Source organism: Melampsora larici-populina (assembly GCF_000204055.1).
Source record: "Melampsora larici-populina 98AG31 unplaced genomic scaffold MELLAscaffold_4, whole genome shotgun sequence".
Taxonomy (NCBI): domain Eukaryota; kingdom Fungi; phylum Basidiomycota; class Pucciniomycetes; order Pucciniales; family Melampsoraceae; genus Melampsora; species Melampsora laricis-populina.
In genome coordinates, this window is record NW_006768768.1 from 1,625,481 (window position 1) to 1,647,226 (window position 21,746).

General features: G+C 40.1%; 6 protein-coding genes across 6 annotated transcripts; 3 read left to right on the forward strand and 3 right to left on the reverse strand.

Annotated features, from left to right (window-relative positions):
• Positions 1-1,433: 1,433 nt before the first annotated feature.
• MELLADRAFT_33473 (uncharacterized protein) lies at positions 1,434-1,799 on the reverse strand (the record flags this gene model as incomplete). Its single annotated transcript, XM_007405697.1, has 1 exon — positions 1,434-1,799. The coding sequence occupies one exon, from the start codon at positions 1,797-1,799 to the stop codon at positions 1,434-1,436; it is 366 nt and encodes a 121-aa protein (XP_007405759.1).
• Positions 1,800-4,775: 2,976 nt separating this feature from the next.
• Positions 4,776-7,851, reverse strand: MELLADRAFT_76768 (uncharacterized protein; the record flags this gene model as incomplete). The annotated part of the gene is made up of 7 exons (XM_007405696.1): positions 4,776-5,193; positions 5,268-5,369; positions 5,462-5,683; positions 5,760-6,829; positions 6,932-7,306; positions 7,391-7,509; positions 7,838-7,851. 7 exons carry the CDS (start codon positions 7,849-7,851, stop codon positions 4,957-4,959), a joined length of 2,139 nt encoding a protein of 712 aa, XP_007405758.1.
• Positions 7,852-8,719: 868 nt separating this feature from the next.
• Positions 8,720-11,156, forward strand: MELLADRAFT_102812 (uncharacterized protein; the record flags this gene model as incomplete). The annotated part of the gene is made up of 4 exons (XM_007405518.1): positions 8,720-9,494; positions 9,588-10,505; positions 10,577-10,640; positions 10,709-11,156. 4 exons carry the CDS (start codon positions 8,720-8,722, stop codon positions 11,154-11,156), a joined length of 2,205 nt encoding a protein of 734 aa, XP_007405580.1.
• An 804-nt stretch (positions 11,157-11,960) lies between these two features.
• On the reverse strand, positions 11,961-12,679 carry MELLADRAFT_51690 (uncharacterized protein; the record flags this gene model as incomplete). The annotated part of the gene is made up of 4 exons (XM_007405695.1): positions 11,961-12,012; positions 12,085-12,205; positions 12,278-12,428; positions 12,488-12,679. The coding sequence occupies 4 exons, from the start codon at positions 12,677-12,679 to the stop codon at positions 11,961-11,963; spliced, it is 516 nt and encodes a 171-aa protein (XP_007405757.1).
• Positions 12,680-13,764: 1,085 nt separating this feature from the next.
• Positions 13,765-17,240, forward strand: MELLADRAFT_124633 (multi-copper oxidase laccase-like protein; the record flags this gene model as incomplete). Its single annotated transcript, XM_007405519.1, has 23 exons — positions 13,765-13,943; positions 14,020-14,052; positions 14,117-14,140; positions 14,205-14,273; positions 14,349-14,412; positions 14,475-14,592; positions 14,659-14,678; positions 14,742-14,762; positions 14,826-14,908; positions 14,984-14,998; positions 15,077-15,142; positions 15,183-15,226; positions 15,301-15,540; positions 15,612-15,704; positions 15,787-15,795; positions 15,867-16,072; positions 16,151-16,247; positions 16,333-16,488; positions 16,560-16,570; positions 16,635-16,756; positions 16,810-16,832; positions 16,927-16,950; positions 17,038-17,240. The coding sequence occupies 23 exons, from the start codon at positions 13,765-13,767 to the stop codon at positions 17,238-17,240; spliced, it is 1,920 nt and encodes a 639-aa protein (XP_007405581.1).
• Positions 17,241-20,423: 3,183 nt separating this feature from the next.
• Positions 20,424-21,460, forward strand: MELLADRAFT_102814 (uncharacterized protein; the record flags this gene model as incomplete). Its single annotated transcript, XM_007405520.1, has 2 exons — positions 20,424-21,283; positions 21,394-21,460. The coding sequence occupies 2 exons, from the start codon at positions 20,424-20,426 to the stop codon at positions 21,458-21,460; spliced, it is 927 nt and encodes a 308-aa protein (XP_007405582.1).
• Positions 21,461-21,746: the final 286 nt, after the last annotated feature.

Below are 21,746 nucleotides of genomic sequence, written 5' to 3' on the forward strand. Positions count from 1 at the left end.
GTGGTTTGTGTGTTGTTCCAAATTGGATTGTACTACCCAAATTGTTGTATAAAGTGCAATATGGGCGCCTGGAGGGCTATGGCGCTTGAGGGCGCTATGGTGTCCCATAGCTTAGTAAAATACCGCTTAAACATGCACATAGGTAAACCACTATATTTATGACAACTTGAGAATAGTTATAGCTAAGCGCAAGCCACACTATGAGCATAACTCAATAGTGAGGGTGGTGCACGTGCTATTCCAGGCGCAGCACGGTGGTGTTGTGAGAACTGCAAGTCAGTTGCTCCTATTTCTAATGATTGTAAAAGACAATAATTCACTTGAAATCCCTAGGCAATATACTTTGTTCAAAGATAATCTAACTGAGGTCTTTACTTGTTTATATCAAGTAAAGCTCCTATGCCCACGTCTCTACTTGTTCAAACTCATAGATAGTGATCTACATGAGATCAGTAGAAGTCTTTAGCGGTTGTTTTATTTATTGTACTAGCATAACAGAAACTAGTTGGATCACACTAGAAGTCTTGGTCAGAGATTTCCCCACCATTGGGCTGATATTTTAATTGTGCTAATTCATAGCAACCAATCAAGCTGTCAGGATGCACATATTAAAGCATGTCATGTAGGGCTCTTGGAATCATATAGCACCCATCTCCTATGCATCATCACAGAATGATCTCATATTAAGAATCTTTTGCAGAGTTTGGTCAAAAGACATCATTTCTCATGTGCTTATTGTTTATAATTTCAAGTTTGATTGAGTTTGATGGGCTTCAATAGTGAGTGTATGATATGTGGCTATGTGGGGTAGATGAGAGCTGTCTGTTGTTTGTGGCTTTTGGCTCTCTGGAAGATTGAAATTCAGAGTTTCTGAGAGGCTGGGGAAAGTTTGGGGCTTGAAAATCCCTGATCACCATTGTCCACCCTCCTCTACCCACTGTGCAGAAAGACTCAAACCTAACCCTGGCAGGTCAAAAAATCACCTTTCACAATATGTACATCAAAATTTTACAGCTCAAAACTCCACTTTTACATCACACATATTTGGGCAGAAATTGGGAACAAAACACTTTTTGGTCACACACATAGTCTATTTTTGCCCCCAAAAAAGCACCTTTTTTGTCAAACACCTCTGTAGGGGAATTGCAGGGTCCTCTCCACTCCCACTATTGGAAGCAGAGCGGTTCCAGTGTTGGTACTATACTAATTACCTGCCAGTTTGATTCCTATATGTTTCTGCAAGAAATGGAAGCTCCAAAAACCTTGTAACACTTTAGCATATAGTTCCCAAGAAGATTAAATCTATGAGAAGCCAACCAAACTTTTACTTTGGGGGCTCTTTCATGTTTTCCCTAATTTTTTTCATTGATCCAAGAGATGCAATGTTAGTTTCCTTCTGATCCATATAAATTTCTCATCACAACTTTGATTGATCAATCATCCATAAGTGCTGCAATCCTGAACTCATAGCTGATCCGTGTGGGAGTGTCATTTTCTTGGCCATCTAATATTATTGAAGTATGTGGAACATTTATTCCATGTTTTCCTTCTCCATGGCTGTCATGCTGCATGAAAACATATACCTCATGTGGTTCCTGATTAGGCAAGTAAAACCATCTTTGATGAGGTCCATAACTCCATGCCTGGACTGAATTCCCAATGTGTGTAGGCCTGACTCGGAATTCTAATGCATCTTCTTTCTTGAGGGATCTCCAATCACATATAGCAAGAGGATTGTCTTTTACAGTTTCAAGAGTTCTCCAAACATTGAGAATCAGAACCCGTTTTCTTTTCTTCATGGATTTCCCAAAAGCGACTATACTTGGATCCTTTGAATCAAGAAAAGCAGCCTGGAATTGTCTTTTCTTGAATTTTGCACCTTTGGGAGATAGATCAGAGTGGATTGTTGGAAAAGGCCTCATGCTGCTTTGATTGGGAACACCTCTGTGACCATATGAAATGCAGACTGCCTTTTTTGCATTTGTCCTGAGTACACAAACAGATTGGGTAAGCCTTTGTTTCAACCATCTATTCAAGCAGAATTCTGTCTTGAGATTCTCTTACAGCTTCTTTACAAGTTGTACAGAATCTTCTTCCATAGCTTTTGTGAACTCAGAAGAAAATTTGTCTAATTTGTCAATATCTGATATTTCCCGTCTATGGGCATAGGTGAATCCGCTTGTTGCTAGTTCAGGAATGGGTTGCTCATTACGCAGGTTGTGAAGCTTGACCCTATTTATTAAATACTTGTCCTTTACAAATTCATTCTTTTTGACACCATTATAGGACCAAGCAAATCCATAATCTGAATCAGGACCTAATCAGAAAAAATCAGCCTCATTTAGAACCACTATGACAAGAATAATAATCAGGTTGGGTAAATGATTGAAAGCATACCTGGAATATGCCTTTTAGATATAGACCTACATCTTGTAAAAGGACAACAGAACAAAGCAAGTAAGATGAGAATATTAAAAAATGATGGATGCATGAATAATGTCAAGTTAGATGGCAATGAATAATTATTCTATTGGAGGACAAATTATGGAGAGGTAACAAGACTTGAAATTTATTGTAGAGATGAGCTAGATTCAACAGATCAATTGGGGGGTGAATTGGTTCACAAATGGTGTTGGTGTTGATTATAGTCACACAGTACACACAAAAACATGTCACATTCACTGTAGAAGCATACTCACTCTGTGACTATGATTAAAACACCCCTGATATATTGATATATAATAATATCATCACCCCAGTATGACCTGTTTCAAAAGTATAGCAAGAGGATCAACAAGGTAATTACTGTCAAACCCCTGAAGTTTCACCCACCTGATCTAATCTAGTAACCTTGCAAATTGCAGTCCAGTATGCAAGTATGAACCTAATGCCTTTGTGTCATATCTCACCAGCTGAAAAATGTTTCATTGACATCTTTTAGAAGTGGGACAGCTAACCTAACTTCAGCAAAATGATAAAAAAGCAGAATGACATTTTTCCCACAAGATCATAGCTTTGTACTCTACCAATGTTTTACTACATATCTTCTGGTGAGATGAAAATGCCATCAATCAAAATTCCAGAACCATATTGCTTGCTATTTTTCACTTGCTTTCTCAGTATGATACATGTGAGCTGATCTCTTTGACAAATGGCAAGTTCAGTTTTCAATGATGTTTGTCAAGAATGTTTATTATGATTGTTTATGGCTGCTATCTCCAAGCCAGAGAGGCTGGACATTCACATTTTTGGATTTGAAGGTTTGGGCTTAAATTTAGTGTGTTGCTCTGGCGCTGTGATTTGAACACTTGGAATATGAAGATCAACCACTTGACTATACATTAGTGGCTCTCAAACCTGCCCTGGTTTTCAAAAAACCCAGTTGTTTTTTGGCAGTAACTTTGTGTATCAAGTTGACATTTGTTGACAGCTCCCAGCCAAAAATTCCACTGTGGCAACCGGGTTTTTTTAGGGGATACAAAGTAGAAAGCCGGGCACGTGCCCGGGCATGTGCCCACAAGTCCAGATCCCAATTTTACAGCCAAAATTCGGCCAAGGAAGATTCCAAGCACAATCTCCGGGCACGTGCCCCGCTTTCTACTTTGTATCCCCTATTTGAAACTGGGTCAGGTTTGAGAGCCACTATTGATAATGTATAACTTTAAAACCTGACTGCCATCTGTCTGAAAACAAACATACTGACATACCTTTAAATTTTAATGATCAATATGAAAAATCCCCTTTCAAGGATGTCTCTGTCAGGAGTATGATTCTCACAAAATATAAAGTGGGCAAGCCCAAGGAAGTCTAATAGTCCATCCCAAGATGACCTTGGGGTTCAAATTTACAGCCGTTGAAAGATCTATCAGCAGAGTATTAGATCATTGTGTTGTTGCCAGATTTAATGTAGAGGTCAAAAACTCCAAAAAACTCTTTTGAGACTGATAACTCTACTGCTCATTGGTCAGATCTAGCACAAGAACAATTGAGTTACTCTCAAAGTGACATAACTTTTGAGTTTTTGACTTCAAAAGTTAAATCTGGCCACAACACAACTTTTCAAAAATCTGCCAGTAGATCTTACAGTGGCTATATTGGGCCTTCTTCAAATATCTTTTCAGTACCATATTTTTGGTGGCTTTGGCCTATCTAGGTCACCTGAAGATGGTGGTATTTGGTAAGATGTAGAGGGTTACATAGTAGTAGCATATTCTCAAGTGTAGTGCCTCTAGTAGCACAATTTTAGACCCCAAACATGTCATCCAAGATATGTGCCTGTAGGGGTAACTTGTGTTAATAAGCTGATTCTTACAGTGAATAAGTGCAAAGAACTGTTCATGACACTGTAGTATGATAAGAACATGCACAAATGAAGACTAGACATTGACTTCTTTACAAGTATGATACACATGGTGTTTAGATTTGATGTTTTATTGAAAAATTGTACACAATCAAAGGATCAAGAAAATGTAAAACAAACTATATGGCTGGTAGCAGTAAGAGTTGGATCTAATGTTGAAAGTGTTTTAGTCATGATCTAAAAATATAATAATCATCCAAAACCTTAATAAGAGTTAATTGTTCATGACTCAATTCTGCTAATCATCTTATGAAGTTCATACAAGGGGCTCATCATCAACCCTTTCAAAAAGTTTCCTCCGATCAATTTCTGACCTTGACATAGGTGCTTTCACAATCTACAATTCCAAAAATCTCATTCTCATCTCTCTACTATTCCAAATCATTGGTCAACAACCCTCACCTCGACCCCAAATGATCAGGTTAATCCTCACCGTGACAAAATGATTCCAATGCATTTTCATGAAAAAAACACATGTATTATCTTTTCTATCCTTTTCAACATGCATCTTAATACTAAAAACTACCAAAAAACCAATCACCCAATTCTAAACCTCTAAAGAGTAACAAAAAGCAGATCATCTCAAAACACCAATCTTAGCGTTTCCATCCATCCCCGTCTTCATCCCCATCCCCATCTCCATCTCCATTCTCATCATCACCTCCTACAAAAGGATCATGATGTCCATTCCCATTTCCATTTCCATTCTTACTCCAATGAGTAGTAAGACCAGGAATGAATCCATTCTCTTGATTACTTTGATTCATAGGTTGATTAATCCAATTCATCTTAATCTTGCCTACTTCTGGTACATCTTTTCCATGTGCCAATGCCTATTATAGAGACAAAAAGATTTCATTAATCTTCAAGAAGAGAGAAAGGTTTCTTTGGGGTAGTTTTGACGTACCTTTTCAGCTGATGCTCTAGTTGAAAACTTGATGGTAAAGTCATCTTTCCCTTCTTCTTCATTCTCTTCCATCTTCGCAACTGCTACAATCGTTCCAAATTGCTGTGTTATGTTCAAAGAAAAGTGATGATTAAATCAGTTTTATGACTCTGATGACTAATAATGAATGATACTACTTAGAAACGGGCACCCACCTCAAGATGTTTACGAATCTTTTCCTGAGCTTCAAAATTAGGTACATCACGTACAGACAAAGTACAAGTCCGATTATCAAGTCTGAAAGCCTTATTTAAATTAGACCATGCTCCTCTTCCAGAAAATCCACCACGTGTTGAGGATAATCCTCCTCTTCCTCGGACTATCCCCCCTCGATTAGGAGCGCTAGTCCCACTTAGATCATTTAAAGGAGGCACAGACTAGAAAACACAATCGTTTCAGTGAAGTCGTGACTTTGGACTGTTTCACACGGTTCAATTGAATGAGGGCACCTACACCTCTTTCTGGATTCTCTGACGATCCACGTCCATTCACCCGATCTTCCAGATCAGTATCCAGACCAGCAGAAGACTTGGTTCTATTTGTCTGACTACCAGCTTCCGATACAGGATTAGTACCCCCATTCGGTTCTGAGTATTGAGGAGTGGTTTCTTTGGTTTCTGGTTGTGATTGTGTTCCAGAGGTAGTAGCAGGTACAGCACTCGTCACCCGCTTTAACGCTTGTTTTAAACTCAATTGCTCCATTAACTTTTTTTGCTCTTCTATCTTCTCTCTGAGTTCTTGTTCTTTCTGATATAAACTAGGTTCAGTAGAATGATTTTGACGATATGATGAAGTCTGATGGTATTTATTAGGATTAGGATTCAATAAGGAAGTCGGTCGAGAATAATTTCCAGGTGTGATAGTTTGTGGTAAAGGAATCATATTGACATTTTGACGAGGTGATTGATCTGAGTTGCTACCTTGATCTCTTCTAAAGTGATCGCTAGAATTAAACCTTCTAAAATGAATCTTCACGAACCGATTGTTGAAAACCGGCTCAGGCGACGCATATGCCTTTGCAGCATCTTCGGCAGATTGAAATGTGACTAGAGCCTGAGCATTGTAGACATCAACGCTCACACTGACAAGCGATCCAAACGTAGAAAAGTAATCTCGAACATATCGATCTGAAAGAGAACTTTGTGGGATATTTTCGACGACTAGAGTTGTTTTAGATTTGTTGGGTCTTAGAGGATTTTGGTTGAAATTATCAGACCGATAGGGTTGTGCTGAGTACTGATTTGGAGCGTTATTAGTTGTGAGGGAGTTTACAGGGAAGAGCGTAGTGACCACATCACTAGTGAATGGAAGAGAGGTTGGTAAGCCTGGGATGAACGGTTGAGTTGTCAGAGGAGGTATGATGTTCGAGCGTGAAGAGCCTTGTGAGGAAGCAGAGGCTTCAGTTTCGCCTCGAGTTTGATTAGGGAATACAGGTGCAGGTAGCTGAGACACGGGAGAAGGATTGGCCTCTCTTTCGTCATGTGAGAATTGACAACCTTCTCCTCTGGCGCAAAAACCTCGGTCTAGATAGATTGAAAGATGAAATCAGTTAAATTTTGCTAGACCTTTGAGATTCAGATCAATGTGGAAGTATGAAAGAGATACCAAATAACAGTAGCGCGCACAATGGTAATCACGACAAATCTCAGTTTTTCGAGCTCGTTTTACACTTCTTATATTTTTGGGTGGACTTGATCCAAAGCGAGTTTGAGTACTATGATTAGAGGCGTTAAAGGGTGGTAGCGATGGTGGTGATGGTTGAGAATTGTCATTAGGGTAGAGTAAAAAACTAGGATGACTCTGGGTAGGTGTGTATTGAGGAATTGGAAGTGATGTATTAGCTTGGTCTTGATTATTATCGTCAGAGTGATTTTCGACAGGTGATAGGTTTTCCATTGAGTATGATCTTTTTCCGAGTAATCCAGAAGAAAGCTTGGTCAGATCTGGTGGTGTGTATTTTCCATTGACATCGAAAGCCTGAAGATGTTCAAAAAGGTCAACTATAAAAGAAGAGGTGTCTATGAAGCTCAAGGTGATTAGTGATTTGAGATGCCCTTTTGATGAATTGGATAGGATATTCTAACCTTGATGCAAGAAATCTTCAAGCTGTTTCAAGCAAGATGATTTAAGTTGACTGATAGGTTGATCGTGCCTCAAGAGTGCAGTAACGTAATCTGATAGGACCGATGGATCTGCATCACATCTACAGGATGGTAAATGGTAGGTAAGATCGAATTAGTTGATTATGAATCAAGTGATGAGGATGATTTGGCATAACTTTCATTGGTTTTAATTTTGAAATCATCCAAATCTTGAGATAACTAGCTGAGATGTGATCGAGATGCATTGGTTGATTATTGAATGAGGATTGGTTTGATGATGATAATGAAGATGATGGTTTTGGTAATAGTTTTCGCAATCGATGGTCATCAGAAATGGTAAACAGAGCTTCAATATTTCTTAAGCTTTAATCTCTAAATTCTAGGTTAAATACAGCAGCTTTAATATCTAATAACTCGGCTTAAACTCACACCGTCACCGGCATGATCGCATAACCTTCATAAACCCATGGAGTCTGACATTCGCCCTCAGATTTGATTCTTGAAGCTGCTGCTCAGGGCCAATCTACACAATCTCTGATAGCCAAGTCTGAAGTTTTGTTTTTGATGAGCGTTTGATAATTTCCGATACGACACCACCGATCTATGATACAATTCATCCCAACCTAATCAAGTCCCTCTAGTCAGACAATTTTTCCTCACAAGCTCGGGTGTCTGAAGCACTGAGTTTACGAGATCGAAAGTACCCTGCGAGGATTTGGGACTTGTGATAAGTCGGCAATTCAACCAGATCAATAAAGTGGAGAGATCATCCTCCCTTGGTTTTGCACTACTCCTCAAGCTTCAGCATGGACAGATAAAGCTTAAGCCGAAGGCTTCTTGCATCAGAACAGATTACCCTGCATATATACAGGCTATGAAATCGTTGTGAAACCAAATCTGACTTTTCAAGAATTAAATCATGCCGACAGTCTTTACCATGGTCTTTGCTCTCGTCTTAAACATGTCGCAGAAGCTCTGACAAAGCCAAGCCTGATATTGAAGTCAACCTTTCTTAGGATCACAAGATCCCATTCACTTTTCAGGCTCAGCCTCAGTGTTGATTGGGAAATTAGGAAAAACTTACCTCATCAGATGACACTTGATGCGGGTTCAGTGTTTTGGTTTCACCCTTCAAACAAACATGTAACTTTTTCATGGATTCAAGATGATGAACAATTTCTCCGGTGCCGTACTAAACCGCTTGGAGCAATCTAGTTATAATCATTGACCCGGGGAGCATAAAGTGCATAGATTTCCTTACACCTTTTCCCTCTCCCCCGGTCATATCATTGTTTGCCGTTCTAAGACATCATGAAGCAGCCTACTGGTACTTTAATTTACATTTTAATTCTTTCACTCCTTCAGTTCACTCTTTTAAAAGCAAAATTTTCTGCTTCCTCACGTCTTAGAATCAAAAGAGATTTAATCGAAAGTTTCCATAAAGCTTCAAAACTCTCGAAATCTGATTTACTCGATAAATCAGTAATAGCAGACCAACTAAAACAAGAACCTTTTGATATTCCAAGTACATCTAATCGAATTTATAATCCATCTGAAGGCTCTACAGTAAAGGCGAATAAGAATGAAATCACTGAAGAAGGATTTGGGAATAAAGGTTTAGAAAAAAATGAAATTGAAGAACTTGAAATCAATCGAATAAAGGAGGAAAAAGTTACAGAACCTCAATTGAAGGCGACTGATATAGTCTTTGAATATGGACGTATAGTGTCTCTATTCCGTACATCAGCAAATTCAGAAATGAAGGCAATGTATTGTTTATTAAACGGTGCACAACTTGATCAGTCTGAAGCCAATAAACTTGGAAGCCTTTTAGGTATTGCATTTGCAGATTTCACACAAAAATTTAAAGAGAGATCTGTGGAATCGAAACAAATAGTGGAATCCGCTTATCCCGCTTATATGGATTTCTTTCAAAATTTTTATAAAGCTCAATTATCCACTCTTCCAAAGAATTGGGATTCGATGATTGCAGGTCTCATAGACGCCCTGCAACGCAGTCGTCGATTTAGATACAGGGAGATTTTTGAATACTTTCCTAATCTTGATATAGATATCCGAAGAGCTGGTTAATTGATTTCTTCATTGTTTCTCTTATCTTCTTAACTTAACAAACGCTGATGGTGATTTCTTAATTCGATATCTCTCTTTAACCCTTCAGCTTCCGATATGTCAGCTAGAGCTATAGAAGACCTCATCAAGGCAGCAGAGGGTGGACATAAAGAAGAGCTCGAATTGGGATTATCTGATCCTATGAGAAGTATCAGACTTGCCTCTGCTAAATCTTTAGGTTTGTCTAATGCTGCCGATTTGGACATCACATTGCATGAATTCTGGAAAGGATTACAAAAAGTTTCACAGGAATTTACTGGACGTGGAGTGAATCGAAAGTTAATTGAGACTTACGAAAAGGAGATGATCTTAGCAGGAGATTTCAAAAAGATCAAGGATCGATTTCCAGAACTTCTCGAACCAACTGATTTGCCTTCTTCCTCAAGTCAACAAATCGATGAAATTGAAGAAAAAGTAACCGATGGATCGATGATGGCAACCAATCAAGAATATGAAGATGCAACAGCTTACTTATTTGGGTCTAAAGCGGAGGAGATCAAAGAGTTCAAAATGAACGATCCCAAAATTGTTCATCAAGAGTTTTGGAGATTTTCTGATGCCGTACTTGTTTCTCCAAAATGCATCAAGCAACCCGAAATTTGTTTCGATTATTATTTAAATCTAGCAAAGACGATGAGAACCCAAAAAGGGCTTGATAACTGTGGTCCTCCTTTAGCTAGAGCGTTCTTGAATAAACTTAATCTAATTCCCCCAGAGAAAGACGAGCTTCAAGGTTTAATCAACAATTGGCCGGAACCCGCTTCTCATCTGTTAAGAACAACCTTTGGTGACTTCTTTGATAAACATTCGATTCTTGAAGAAAAGCGAATTAGTTTACTTGAAGCCATGTATAAGCATGTGGAAACCTTCTCAAAACCCGAGGAGTTTAATCCATTCTGGAAACCCCGTGTAGACCCCTTTAGTCGCTTTCCATACATTGTAGATGCAAATTTCTTTACGGAAGGTCGTAAGTTTGTTTTCTCTTCCTTTTTTTTCTCTATACATACATACTAAGACGTTTTTCTTTCAATCATAAAGGTTCTCGCTTAATCTCAGGTGATTCAGCTACGATTCGATTCTTTAAATATTTTTCCCTTCACAAGTAAGATGCAAGATTGAATTTATTGAGATTTCAAATCATCAGAAGCTGATATATCATGACCTTTGCAGCTATAGGAGCAGCCCAGAGGGGGAAAATCGCCTGATAAGTGACTTGAGACGGTTTGATGAAGCAGCAAATCTAGAGATTTCCCGCTCCGAAAACTTCTGGACTCAAATGATCGATCTTTTTGAATCGACGCGAGATCAACCTGGCACGCCGAGTAGGCTGATGAAGAAGTTTCCTAATCTACTTGATCGATTGAAGGACCTCTCACCTGAGATTCAGACTGCGAGAGAAAATCAATGGAAGGAATTTGACGCGGCGGCCAAGGAGAAAACTCGCCTAGAGAAATTAGCACGCCTGGAGGAACTGAAAGACATGTCCAAGGAGAAAGATAATCTTTTTGGTTGTATTGAGTTGATCAGAACTGCTACGTCTTGGTTTTGCAAAAGGTACAAAAATCAACCTAGCCTACCCGAATTGCCGACCGAGAGAAGTATAGGGATCACATCATAGACAAGCCAATCCCGGGACAAGAATAGATTAGGAAATATCGAGCACCTTTTGATGCTTTTAATTAGTGGACTAGATTATCAACCTCAGCCGTTGATACATGTCCCAATCTCAATAAGATTTCTTTCAACTTCTTGGATTCAAAAGCGCACCTGCCTAAAAATGGGGCTCCTTGTAGCACCCCTTCTAAGCACTGCATAACTACATCACAATCTAGAATACAATTTGTCTACATGTTTATGTATCTATTTGTTGCTTCAATTACCGTCTGTGATTTACTAGCTGTTTCTACTTAAAGCTCTAAGATACAATCTAGATAATAAACGTTCTACAGACCGTTCTGATGGAAAAACCCAAGCGAAGCTTTCGTGGGCTTAACGAGTTATGGTGTAGAGCATATGATGTCCATAAGGGAATCCAAGCAGTAAGAATTCAATTCACAGACCACCCTACCCGGGGCTGCACTGATGTTTACACTGAGTCAACAGTGAGCAGGTGCAAAAGGGTTAGTGCATTGGCTCAAGAGTACTAGTTGATCAAACTTTAGTATATTGGTTCTTGCATGTAAATCAACAACACTTTGGGACTTTGTATACCAGTTTGAAACTAAGACAGAAGATAAGAAGAAATCAAGATATGCATCATTGACAAGTGAGTTATTGCACTCGAGCTGTCCTTTTGATGCAAGAGTCAGCAGACTGTAGTTGAGTAGGTCAGGGGGATACAAGCTTCACAGGAAAGATGGAACCTGAACATAAGGTATGGCTATCAGGTATACAGGCTTTAGAACTCTTCTTTCAGACCACCTTATTGGTGGGTGCAGACGACATCCTTCATTTTCATCGCACAGAATGTGAACCTGTCATTGCGGTATATGTCAGTGTAAATATTACGTGTAAAGAGATACGTTTTTAGGTGAATCGAGCTCAACATTGCGACATTGCAAGCTCTAGTCGATTGGGAGGTAGCAGCAGTGCAATTGGGAAGTGCACGTGGTCCAGTCCCAGTACAGCCGCACGTGGCGACGATCGAGTAGTAAGCAGTCCAAACTCCTGTTTTTTTTTACAAAAAAATCTTTTCAGCCCAGATTTAATCAAACTGAGCCAGAGAATTTTTGTAATTACCATTGCGATATTGATATCGGTCGCCAGCTTTAGTATTTTTACACTCGGGCGTGACTGAAGAGGGCCAGGAGCTACTGTTTACCATCGAGACTCCTTGCCCCAACATCATGTAAGGATAGGCAGAAGCAAAAGAGGTCGAGGAAACAGTTTTCTAAATGTTGAGAAAATGTTAACTAGATGTGTCACTGATAGATATAAACGTTGACTAACATTTCCACAAGTGAATTTCTTTTTGGTCGGCCAGTTGGGATTTATGAGTGAACAAGCGATAGAGCCATTACAAACGTGAGAAATCCCATAGGGGCGAGAGTGTACAAAGTGAGTAGCAATGGAAGAATTGACTAGCAGGAGTGCAATGGCGCACACAAAGGTGAAGGTAGGTAAATGATTGATTGTGAGCATAGCTTTGTAAGTTCGAATTTCGAGTTGAGGGAAACACTTTCGCGTCAAATCTGGGCTCCTTTTTGTCTTCAGGGTGAGGGAATTTATGAGCCATTTTAGCGTCTCTGCGATCAGATATCGGCTTGAAAGAAAACGACATGACGGTTAGGATTACACGAGGAGAGATGAGGATCCCCAATCTAGGTCAACATAGTTTTAGAAGTTCACATCATCCTCCAATCCGCTGATTATTCTAGCCGCATGCTTTGAAACATCCCACGCAAATCTCGGTGTGGATGTGCCAGAGATAACAACCCAAAACAGCGTTCCTCGCAGAACTGACTGTGTAATTGTTGTTCGCACCGGAGCGCCGTGTGGGGGGGCGAACGTCGTGCGGGACTTTTAGAATTCGGCAATCGCTGCTGGAGCAGGCCGTGCCGTCTCTACATCGTTGTCCATGTAAATTCCTATGTATAGCTGACACCGTTGGATCTGACCAACTCTCATTTTCCGAAATGTTTTTGGCAATTTACAACACGATGACACGCAAATTGCAGGCTGACTCGCACTTGAGACTTGTTTATTGAGACTCAGATAAGCTGATAGGCCTTCCAGTGGCAGAATAGACCATCTCGTAAGCCGTTCCAACGTTGCGGCAAGCAGACTGATTGATGGATACCCCAATTCCTGAATGTAAATCGATCTCTCCATCGCTCCATGTATGAAACATGCGGCTAGATGTCGGCGTGCGCGTGCTCTTGTTTTTCACTCTTCATTCAGATGCGAATCAAAACTGTCTCTAGCGTTAATTTCAGACGAGCTAAACCATGTGCCATCCTTAATCCGCGAATGTCAGCAAAGTCTGCTTCTCGGCGAATATCGTTGGCGTGCAGCGACGCGTGTTTTCACTGAGGGTTTTTTGCCAACAAAGTTGTCTTCAAGCTGTTCAGTGAGTTACCGGCCTGAGCTGTTCAAACCGCCATATATGGCACCATTCCCTTGAACTAGCCTTCTTCCAAAACACCATCCATCCTAGCTTTACTGTGTGATAAGTGGTAGAAGGCGATATAAAGCCTTTGATAGTTTGTATTTGTGATACCTTAAAAATGACGATGTCAGGCAATAGTTTAGCATACCAAAGAATTATTTTAGTTTCTTCATTACTCTTCAGTCTCTTCTCATCTTGCTATGCTGCTGTTAAGGTCAACTCTTCAGAGCTTTATCTCTCCTCAGACTTCAAGATTACCTCGACTGCTCAAACCAGGAACTACAGGTGGACTCTGACGTAAGTCCAATGCAAAGCCATATAATTCGTTGATTTCATATTGTAGTGAATGTCTTACTAAGACTGGGTTTTGAAGTAATGAAACGGCGGCTCCAGATGGATATACCAGGTGAGATTCATTTGAAGAGTGTAGTTACGCGTGCAAAGGAGTGGAAGATAATGATATCATTCAGAAATATGCTTGTAATAAATTCTCAGTTTCCCGGGCCTTTAATAGAAGCCAATGTGGGTGTTTCAACTTACGCTGTATTACTCATCAAGTCGCGATGATTTTGAGCTGAGAGCTGACAGAACATCTAAAAATGCATCCGTCTTGGCTTTGCAGGAAGGGTGAGTAGCTATCTGTATTTTGTTCGTTCGGATTTTCTGGCAGCTCTTAACGTTCTGTTTTCTCTTCCATCAAAGGGATACAATTAATATTGTAGTTACCAATACCTTGAATGGCTCTGTTTCTATTCATTGGCACGGCGTAAGCGAATTCCCTTGTTGGATATGACTGTGAAGTTTTTCTGACCACGCGGTTCGACATAGCTTCACCAAAACGGCACGGGATGGATGGATGGTGTTACTGGTGTGACCCAGTGCCCAATTCCAGCTGGTAGCACTTTCACGTATACATTTACCGTCAGCGGACAATATGGCACATTCTGTGAGTGGAAGCTCATTGATTCATTTGCAGCATGTATTAACATTGACTTTCCGGCATCTTTGAAAGGGTATCATGCTCACTCTCAGGTATGCGAACAATCCTTTCATCTTATATGACATTGTGTCCTAATCTGGTGTTTTTCCTTTTAGAACTACGCCGCGGACGGTGTGGTAAGTAGATTGTTCTTAAAACCGAATATGTGTAGCCTAGCTCATCATTCTTGAACTCCGTAGGCCGGGCCGCTCATTATCCATAGCGTGGATGATCCGTTAGTAAGGGGAGTTGACTATGATCAAGATGTGATACTGTTCATGAAGTGAGCCCTTACAATTCTACAAAACCTGACGATCTACTTGATAACTGATAATACTCACATTCCTCCTTTCCGCAGCGATTGGTATCATAAGTAAGATCTTGAAATCTCATCTTCACGCTAAGTATCTTGATCAATAGTAATTTTCCTCCGGGATTTTGTTCCAAATAGCTTGAGTGCCCTAATTTTGTCAGAGCAACTTTCACCCGAAGGTTACCTGGGTTCAGTTGCAGCACCGTAAGCATTAGAATTCCGTCTGATGTTTACGAAAATGAAGCTTACGATCTTTCTTCCTTGATCTTAACCACTTCAAGATCTCCTGTAAGCCATATGCCTATTTCTTTTTTCCAAACACGGAGACCTGATTCTGATTGACTTGAGCGAATAGAATTCAGCCTTAATCAACGGTATCGGATATTTTGATTGCACGAATGCCGATCCTGGTTCAACTTGTACAACCCCAACGAAGTATTTGACATTCGATCTTCATGCTGGTCGGAAAACTAGACTTCGCCTCATAGAAGGTGGAAGTCATGCTCTTTTTCGAGTATCAGTTGATCAGCATACACTCAATGTGACAGAGGCAGATGCAACTGGAGTGGCCGGACCAACAGCGGTTCACCGGGTTCCTTTTCGTAATTCACATGATTTGATTGTCAGCATTACTTTCGAAGTTTGACCTTTGACGTTTCTATGATATGTTTAGATAATGGCGAGAGGTATAGTGTAATTCTTGATTTAAGCAAGGATACCATTGGAAGTACTTTCTATCTTAGAGCAGCCATGGACACAGATTGCTGTAAGATTTCATTATCTTGATAAAGTCTTCATGGCAACCTTCTGAAGATTGTGTTTTGAATTTTATTTTTCTGAAATCTCAGTCGCTTGGCGTGAGTATGATTACATACTTTCTTAGAAACGAGCTTTCTTTTTCTTAACCGCTCGTGATTTAGTTTCCAAGTTGCACCTGGAATGGATGGACAGGCAGCAACCGCTCGAGCGATAATCAGAGTAGTCGATCCTGCAGCCACTACTTACAACACGACAGTTACAACTCCAAATTCCACCGATTGGTCCGATAGTGTTTCTGGAGATTGTCTTGACCTAGATCCTGACACTTTAGTACCATTAGTCCCAGAAGACGCATGTACAAATGTTTTGGGACGCGTAAGTTACATTTCTCAGTATCATCTACAAGATCAGTTCGTCCACGTAAAGTTAATCAACTGGATTGTTTTTTTTCAGCTATACTATGAGTCAAGTTTTGGATTTACGACCACGACTGAAAACTCAACGACTGTCAGTTTAGGTCGATTTTTCGTCAATGATACGACCTGGTTAAGTGAGCAATTGAAAACCCATTTTGACTTTCTTGCTTTTTTTCTTCGGGTACTGATGTGTGTTGATCGGATTCTGTCATTTTAAAGCTTATGTTTATCAACCTTTGTTAAGTGAAATGACTTCAGGAGGACGAGGATTCCTCAATACCTCAGAAGTAGCTGCATTTACGATGGAAACCAACGGATGCTATGATATTGTTATCAACAATCTCGATGCTGCAATTAACCATCCATACCATCTTCGTGAGTCGCAGTCTCAATGATCGTACAATGTGATAGATTTTTGTATATACTAACGTTTTTTGGGGGTGTAGATGGAGTTGATGTACGTGTATACTTCAACCTTTAAACTGTAGTGTCCCCTTGTTAAATCAATCCACTTCACGCAGGCCAAAACCGTAGCCACCGGAACTGGGGAACTCAATGACACGGTCGCTGCTACCTTGACCTATAATACCACCAATCCATTGAGAAGAGACGCGAGTTTTGAAGGTTCTGAGCATAGAAACCCGTTAGGTCGCTTATATATGACATCTTTCCTCATCACCTCATGATAGACTCAAGTCGTCCCAGGTGGAACGTACCGAGTTTGTGAGTGGTTGTCTACTTGATATACGTACCTGATATATCTCTGACAAAATGGATGTTTGAAATACTTTGATGCCTTATGCCTGATTGTAGTAAGGATAGTTGCCGACAATCCAGGTATGTAGTATCTCTTTGTATGCGTTGGTGTTTGTCATACTCAAAAACGATTGTCGTATCTGATAATCTGACCGAATCCTTCTACAGGTGTTTGGATCTTACATTGTCACATTGGATGGCATCTAGGTGCAGGATTCGCAGGGGTGTTCGTCATGAATCCCGCTGCCGTGAGTCAATTCACAATACCAGCTGCAAATCAAGCTCTATGTGATGGAGCAACTGCTGCAACTATCGACGAGATTGAGCCCGGAAGAAGAAAACGAAGTTTACAATCTGCCTATCAATTTTAGTCTTGATTCATAGAGTAAGTGGATGAGATCGATTGCATTGATTGTCTCCATGATTGTGGTAAACTACATAGAATATCAATATCTACCATTGAAAACCTTTGAAGCGTATGATCAAGAAAAGCACTGTGAAAAGAATTAGACATCATGTATCTTGAACATTCACTGACACAGATGTAGTTGGTTAATCAGTAGCACAAAAGGACGTTGTAGTATATACCGGTCAATACGCCGTGGTTCAAATCATTTTTGTCATTTTTTTTCATTGCTTTGTTTGGGTGTAGCCCCCTGATTTAAATAACAATCTACTTCTTGAATTTTGTCTCAATCTCCATTAATCCGTAAAACCGGACACTTCATGAACTTGTCAAACTAAGTAAGGTAGCTAAAAGTCCTTGAATGTTTGAGGAAGATGAGAAAAAAAAAGAAAGACAAGGTAATTTTCCTAAGATGTAAAGCCAGTAAGTAGTAAGGATAAAAAAAATACTTTCTTGAAACAGATGATCAGTTACAGAAACAGAAAGAATAAAAGGTGGAACTAGGTAGAAAAACTTTTGAAGCATGATCTACATATGTAAAAGTGAAAGACAAATAAAGAAGTCACATATAAGTCATGATAAGAATGTCGAAGAAGTGATAAATAAGTTACAACAGTGGACGATTTTTTGAAGAGTCTCAAACTCGAATCAAGGTTTGTGATATGAGTTCACCAATAATTACGGGCAATAAGGAGAGTAACTATGATGGAGATGATAGTGAAGACAAAGAAAACATTACCATCACCATCACCATCGGGTGAGGCCATAGCCTTACAAAGAGGCAGAAACAAGAGGCCGTAGGTATGAATCTGAATATGAATAGATACACGCTCATTAAGAAAGCGTCGAAAAAATTCAACAGATTCAAAGACAGTGACTTACAACAACAAAATTGGCTACCCAATTAACACTTGATGCAAGAAATGCAAGACCTCCAGTAGCAGAAATTGCCGCATGCACTAAAAGATCACAAAAGGAATCAGACCTAAACCTAACTTAACAAAGTCCGTCCTCCGCGCGAGACCGACGGAGGAGGGACTTACGACTTATACACACTTCTTCGCGTGATTAGATTTCAAAATCTCACTTTTTCGGCCATTTTTGACTACTTCCACTGTACATCTTCTATGATCAACCCCTCCAAAATTCTGAGTTGGCCAAAACATTTTCGTGCTTCTTGTACATAGTCGATTAAGAACCATCACATCAGTTGGTTATAAAATTTTGAGGCCAGCTGAATTGGAAACTATGTAACGTTTCGGATGCTCATTCAGACCACTGCGGCGAATGTTACATCTTGTTGTCTTGTCCAATACGTTTTGGACAAGCAAGAGAGAGAGATTGAAGAGAGAGAGAGAGCGACAACAGAGATACTGAAGAGAGAATGGGAGCAACGGAGAGACTGGGTAGATAGACACAAGGAACAACTCTCAAATAAAAAAAAACCTTCAACTCGAAAGGCCCAGCGCGGATTTCACTATTAAGAAGTTGATAGATTTTTTGATTATCTGTTGGTCATGGCGTCTACAGTCATCTCCTCGACACGAAACCTTCGAAGTTCGGATAAGGATCAAGAAACACCTAAAAAGAATCGAAGAGCGATTGAGAACCTTGCACGCGCGCCTGCGAGTTCAGTGCCGAAGCAAACAAGATTAAAAGTTGTGATTCCTGAGGAGATATTGGCTCTTACAGATGATATGTTATCTGATTTGATCAAGGAGAATCATATGAAGAAATATAAAACCGAAGCGAAACCTTTACAAGTCAAAGCCGTCATTGCATTCGTCAGAGGACGCGACACCTTCTTGTTGGCTGGAACGGGTTATGGAAAAACAAGGATTGCGGAGATGGTTCTAGCTCTATTTCCTAAACATTCGAAAGCTTTAGAAATTGTCATAAATCCGCTAGACGCCTTGGGTGATAATCAGGTATGTGGACAGAGTCTTTTAATCGGTTCAAAATTGAATGTTGCCTCTGGTTGTATTTGTAGGTTGCCGAGAAGAAGAATTGGCAAATTAACTCTGTAAACTTGACCAAGGACAAATTCACGGAAGAAGTAGTCTTGGACATTATTGCTGGGGCATACAGTGTAATCTATGTGGTGAGAATTACTCTTTAAGGGTGAAAAGTAACAAGATATTGGGTCCCTGATATACAAATCTGTCTTTTCCGCTCAAAGAGCCCGGAGATCTTTTTGAATAATAAACTGTTTGAAAAGATGTATTTTAGTGAGTGGTTTCAGGATCGCTTGGTTCTCAAAGTAATCGATGAAGCACATATGATTTACTGGTGGGGGATGGTACAAGGAGGACAAGCGAAGCATTCTAATGCCTTCATGCGCCAACAAGATGGAGGTCAATTTCGACCATCGTACGGTGATCTCTTCATTCGTCTGCTAGCTACGAACAAGATTCCACTGCTATTAATGTCAGCAACCTGTGCACCTTGACCTTTTGCCGCCATCCTGAACAACTTAAGCATCCAGGAAAGCGATCTCACGATTCTGAGAGGGGAACTCAGTCGGTCAAACATCAGAATCATTCGCATTCCAATAAAGTACGGGGTTGCACCTGCCTCAGCTCTTGCAACAATCTATGCTAAAAAGGATGTACTCCCTGATGATCAACTCCTCAAGACCCTCATTTATTCTAGTTCAAGAAATGGAACATACACCATCTTAGAAGCCGTTAACAAATTCCGAGGAACAGCCGGAGAGGAAGACAACCCCAATAGTTCTTTAATCCGAAGATATCATTCTTGCACTGGACAGAAGCAGAAGCTCCGAGATATTGAAGCATACACCCAAGACAAATTTCCAATCATGTCTTGTACTAATGCTCTTGGACTAGGTCAGGATTGGCCATCAGTGATGGAAGTGGTGGTCATAGGACATACAGAAATTGCAGAACTAGCGCAACTGTTTGGAAGATGTGGCCAAGGGAAACATCCAGGTCTTGCTCTTCATTTTGTTGAAAGTAATCGGGTGAAAGGTGCCAATAGTGTTGACGATGTGAACGATAAACATGAAATGTCAGATGATGTTTTAATGGACTCGTTTGCTTTTACACATATCTGTTTGCGATTGCTCTCTCCTTGGGAAATACGTGAGTACGTTGTTTATCATGTCATAAGAGTGACTGAAACTTACATGTGTATCATGATACGGAAACCCAGTATTGGTGTGATTCCCGGCAGCAAGGAGGATCCTCGTGTCTTAACTGAACAGATGCGAGAGTTGAAAGAAGGTTTTCCCTCGTGCAAATGTTCAAACTGCGACTCGGAAGCCGCTGATTATCTTGTCCATAATTTACCAAGATTGTGCAAAGGGAATTATAAGCAAGCGATGGAAGATTTGTTTAATGTTGAAGGTTTCACATATCCGAAAGAAAAAGAAGGCACAAAGGTTTCAGCAGACGATGGCAAAGGAAGTGGTAGTAAGAGTGTAAAAAAAAAGCGAGGAGCACTCTTGGACCCTGCTCTGGAGGAGCTTGCAGATGAGTTGGTTTACATCTTTGATCTTCATTACCAAGATATATTCGGGGAGGACGATTACTGCGAAAGTACAGACTACTTTGGTCTTGATGAAGCCAAAGGAATAGTACAGTCACTTGATAATATTACATGTGCGTCTGATGTTAAAAAATTGATGGGAGGAGATTTACTTGTTGGAGGTGTAGATACAGTGTTTAACTACATATCTGATTGGAAGACTCGAGATATTGGGATGGAATACAAACATCGGAGGAAGCAGATCACATTGGAAATGATAGCAGAAGAAGAAAAACAGTCATCAAAGGAATTAAATAAGACTTCAAACCAGCCAGACCGTGTAATTGTGCCTACACCTGGTATATCAAGACAGAAGAAAACAAGGAGAACATCAGCTCAGGTTCTAGCAGATAACAAGGCAGCAACACTCAAAAAAGAATACAACAAACGTTGCTTGAAGTGGTTGAAAGATAAAGTACCAGAAAACCGACTGGATGAAATGGAATTGGCTTACCAAAAGTGAGTTTTAACCTTCGCTTACCCATTTCACAAACTCTTCATCAAGATCTCCAAAACCATCACGGACTTCATCATCCTGATCTTCATCATTCTCCATTTCGCGACTGTAGTTCGATACAAGAGGCCAGTGGAAGCGTTCAAGGCGACCACGAGAAAAGTCTTCTCAAAGCTTCTTGATACCAAGGCGATGGATGTCTGTGATTGGGCTTCGTTTCTTTGGGCTTAATTTGGGCTTAGTGATTTGCTCGCTTTTCGCCATATTCAAAAAGCGCATCATTGATGATGCAGTTGATTTATTTTTATGTGACTGTCGTGTCAGATTGACACCAGCTCTACCTTTCATTTTATCGACCGATTCTGAAAGCTGTTTATATAGTATAAATTAGTATGATGACAATGTATTTCTCAGTTTAAAATTTACTTACCACTCCAACTGTGAGGGAATACTGTTCTTTGAGACGCT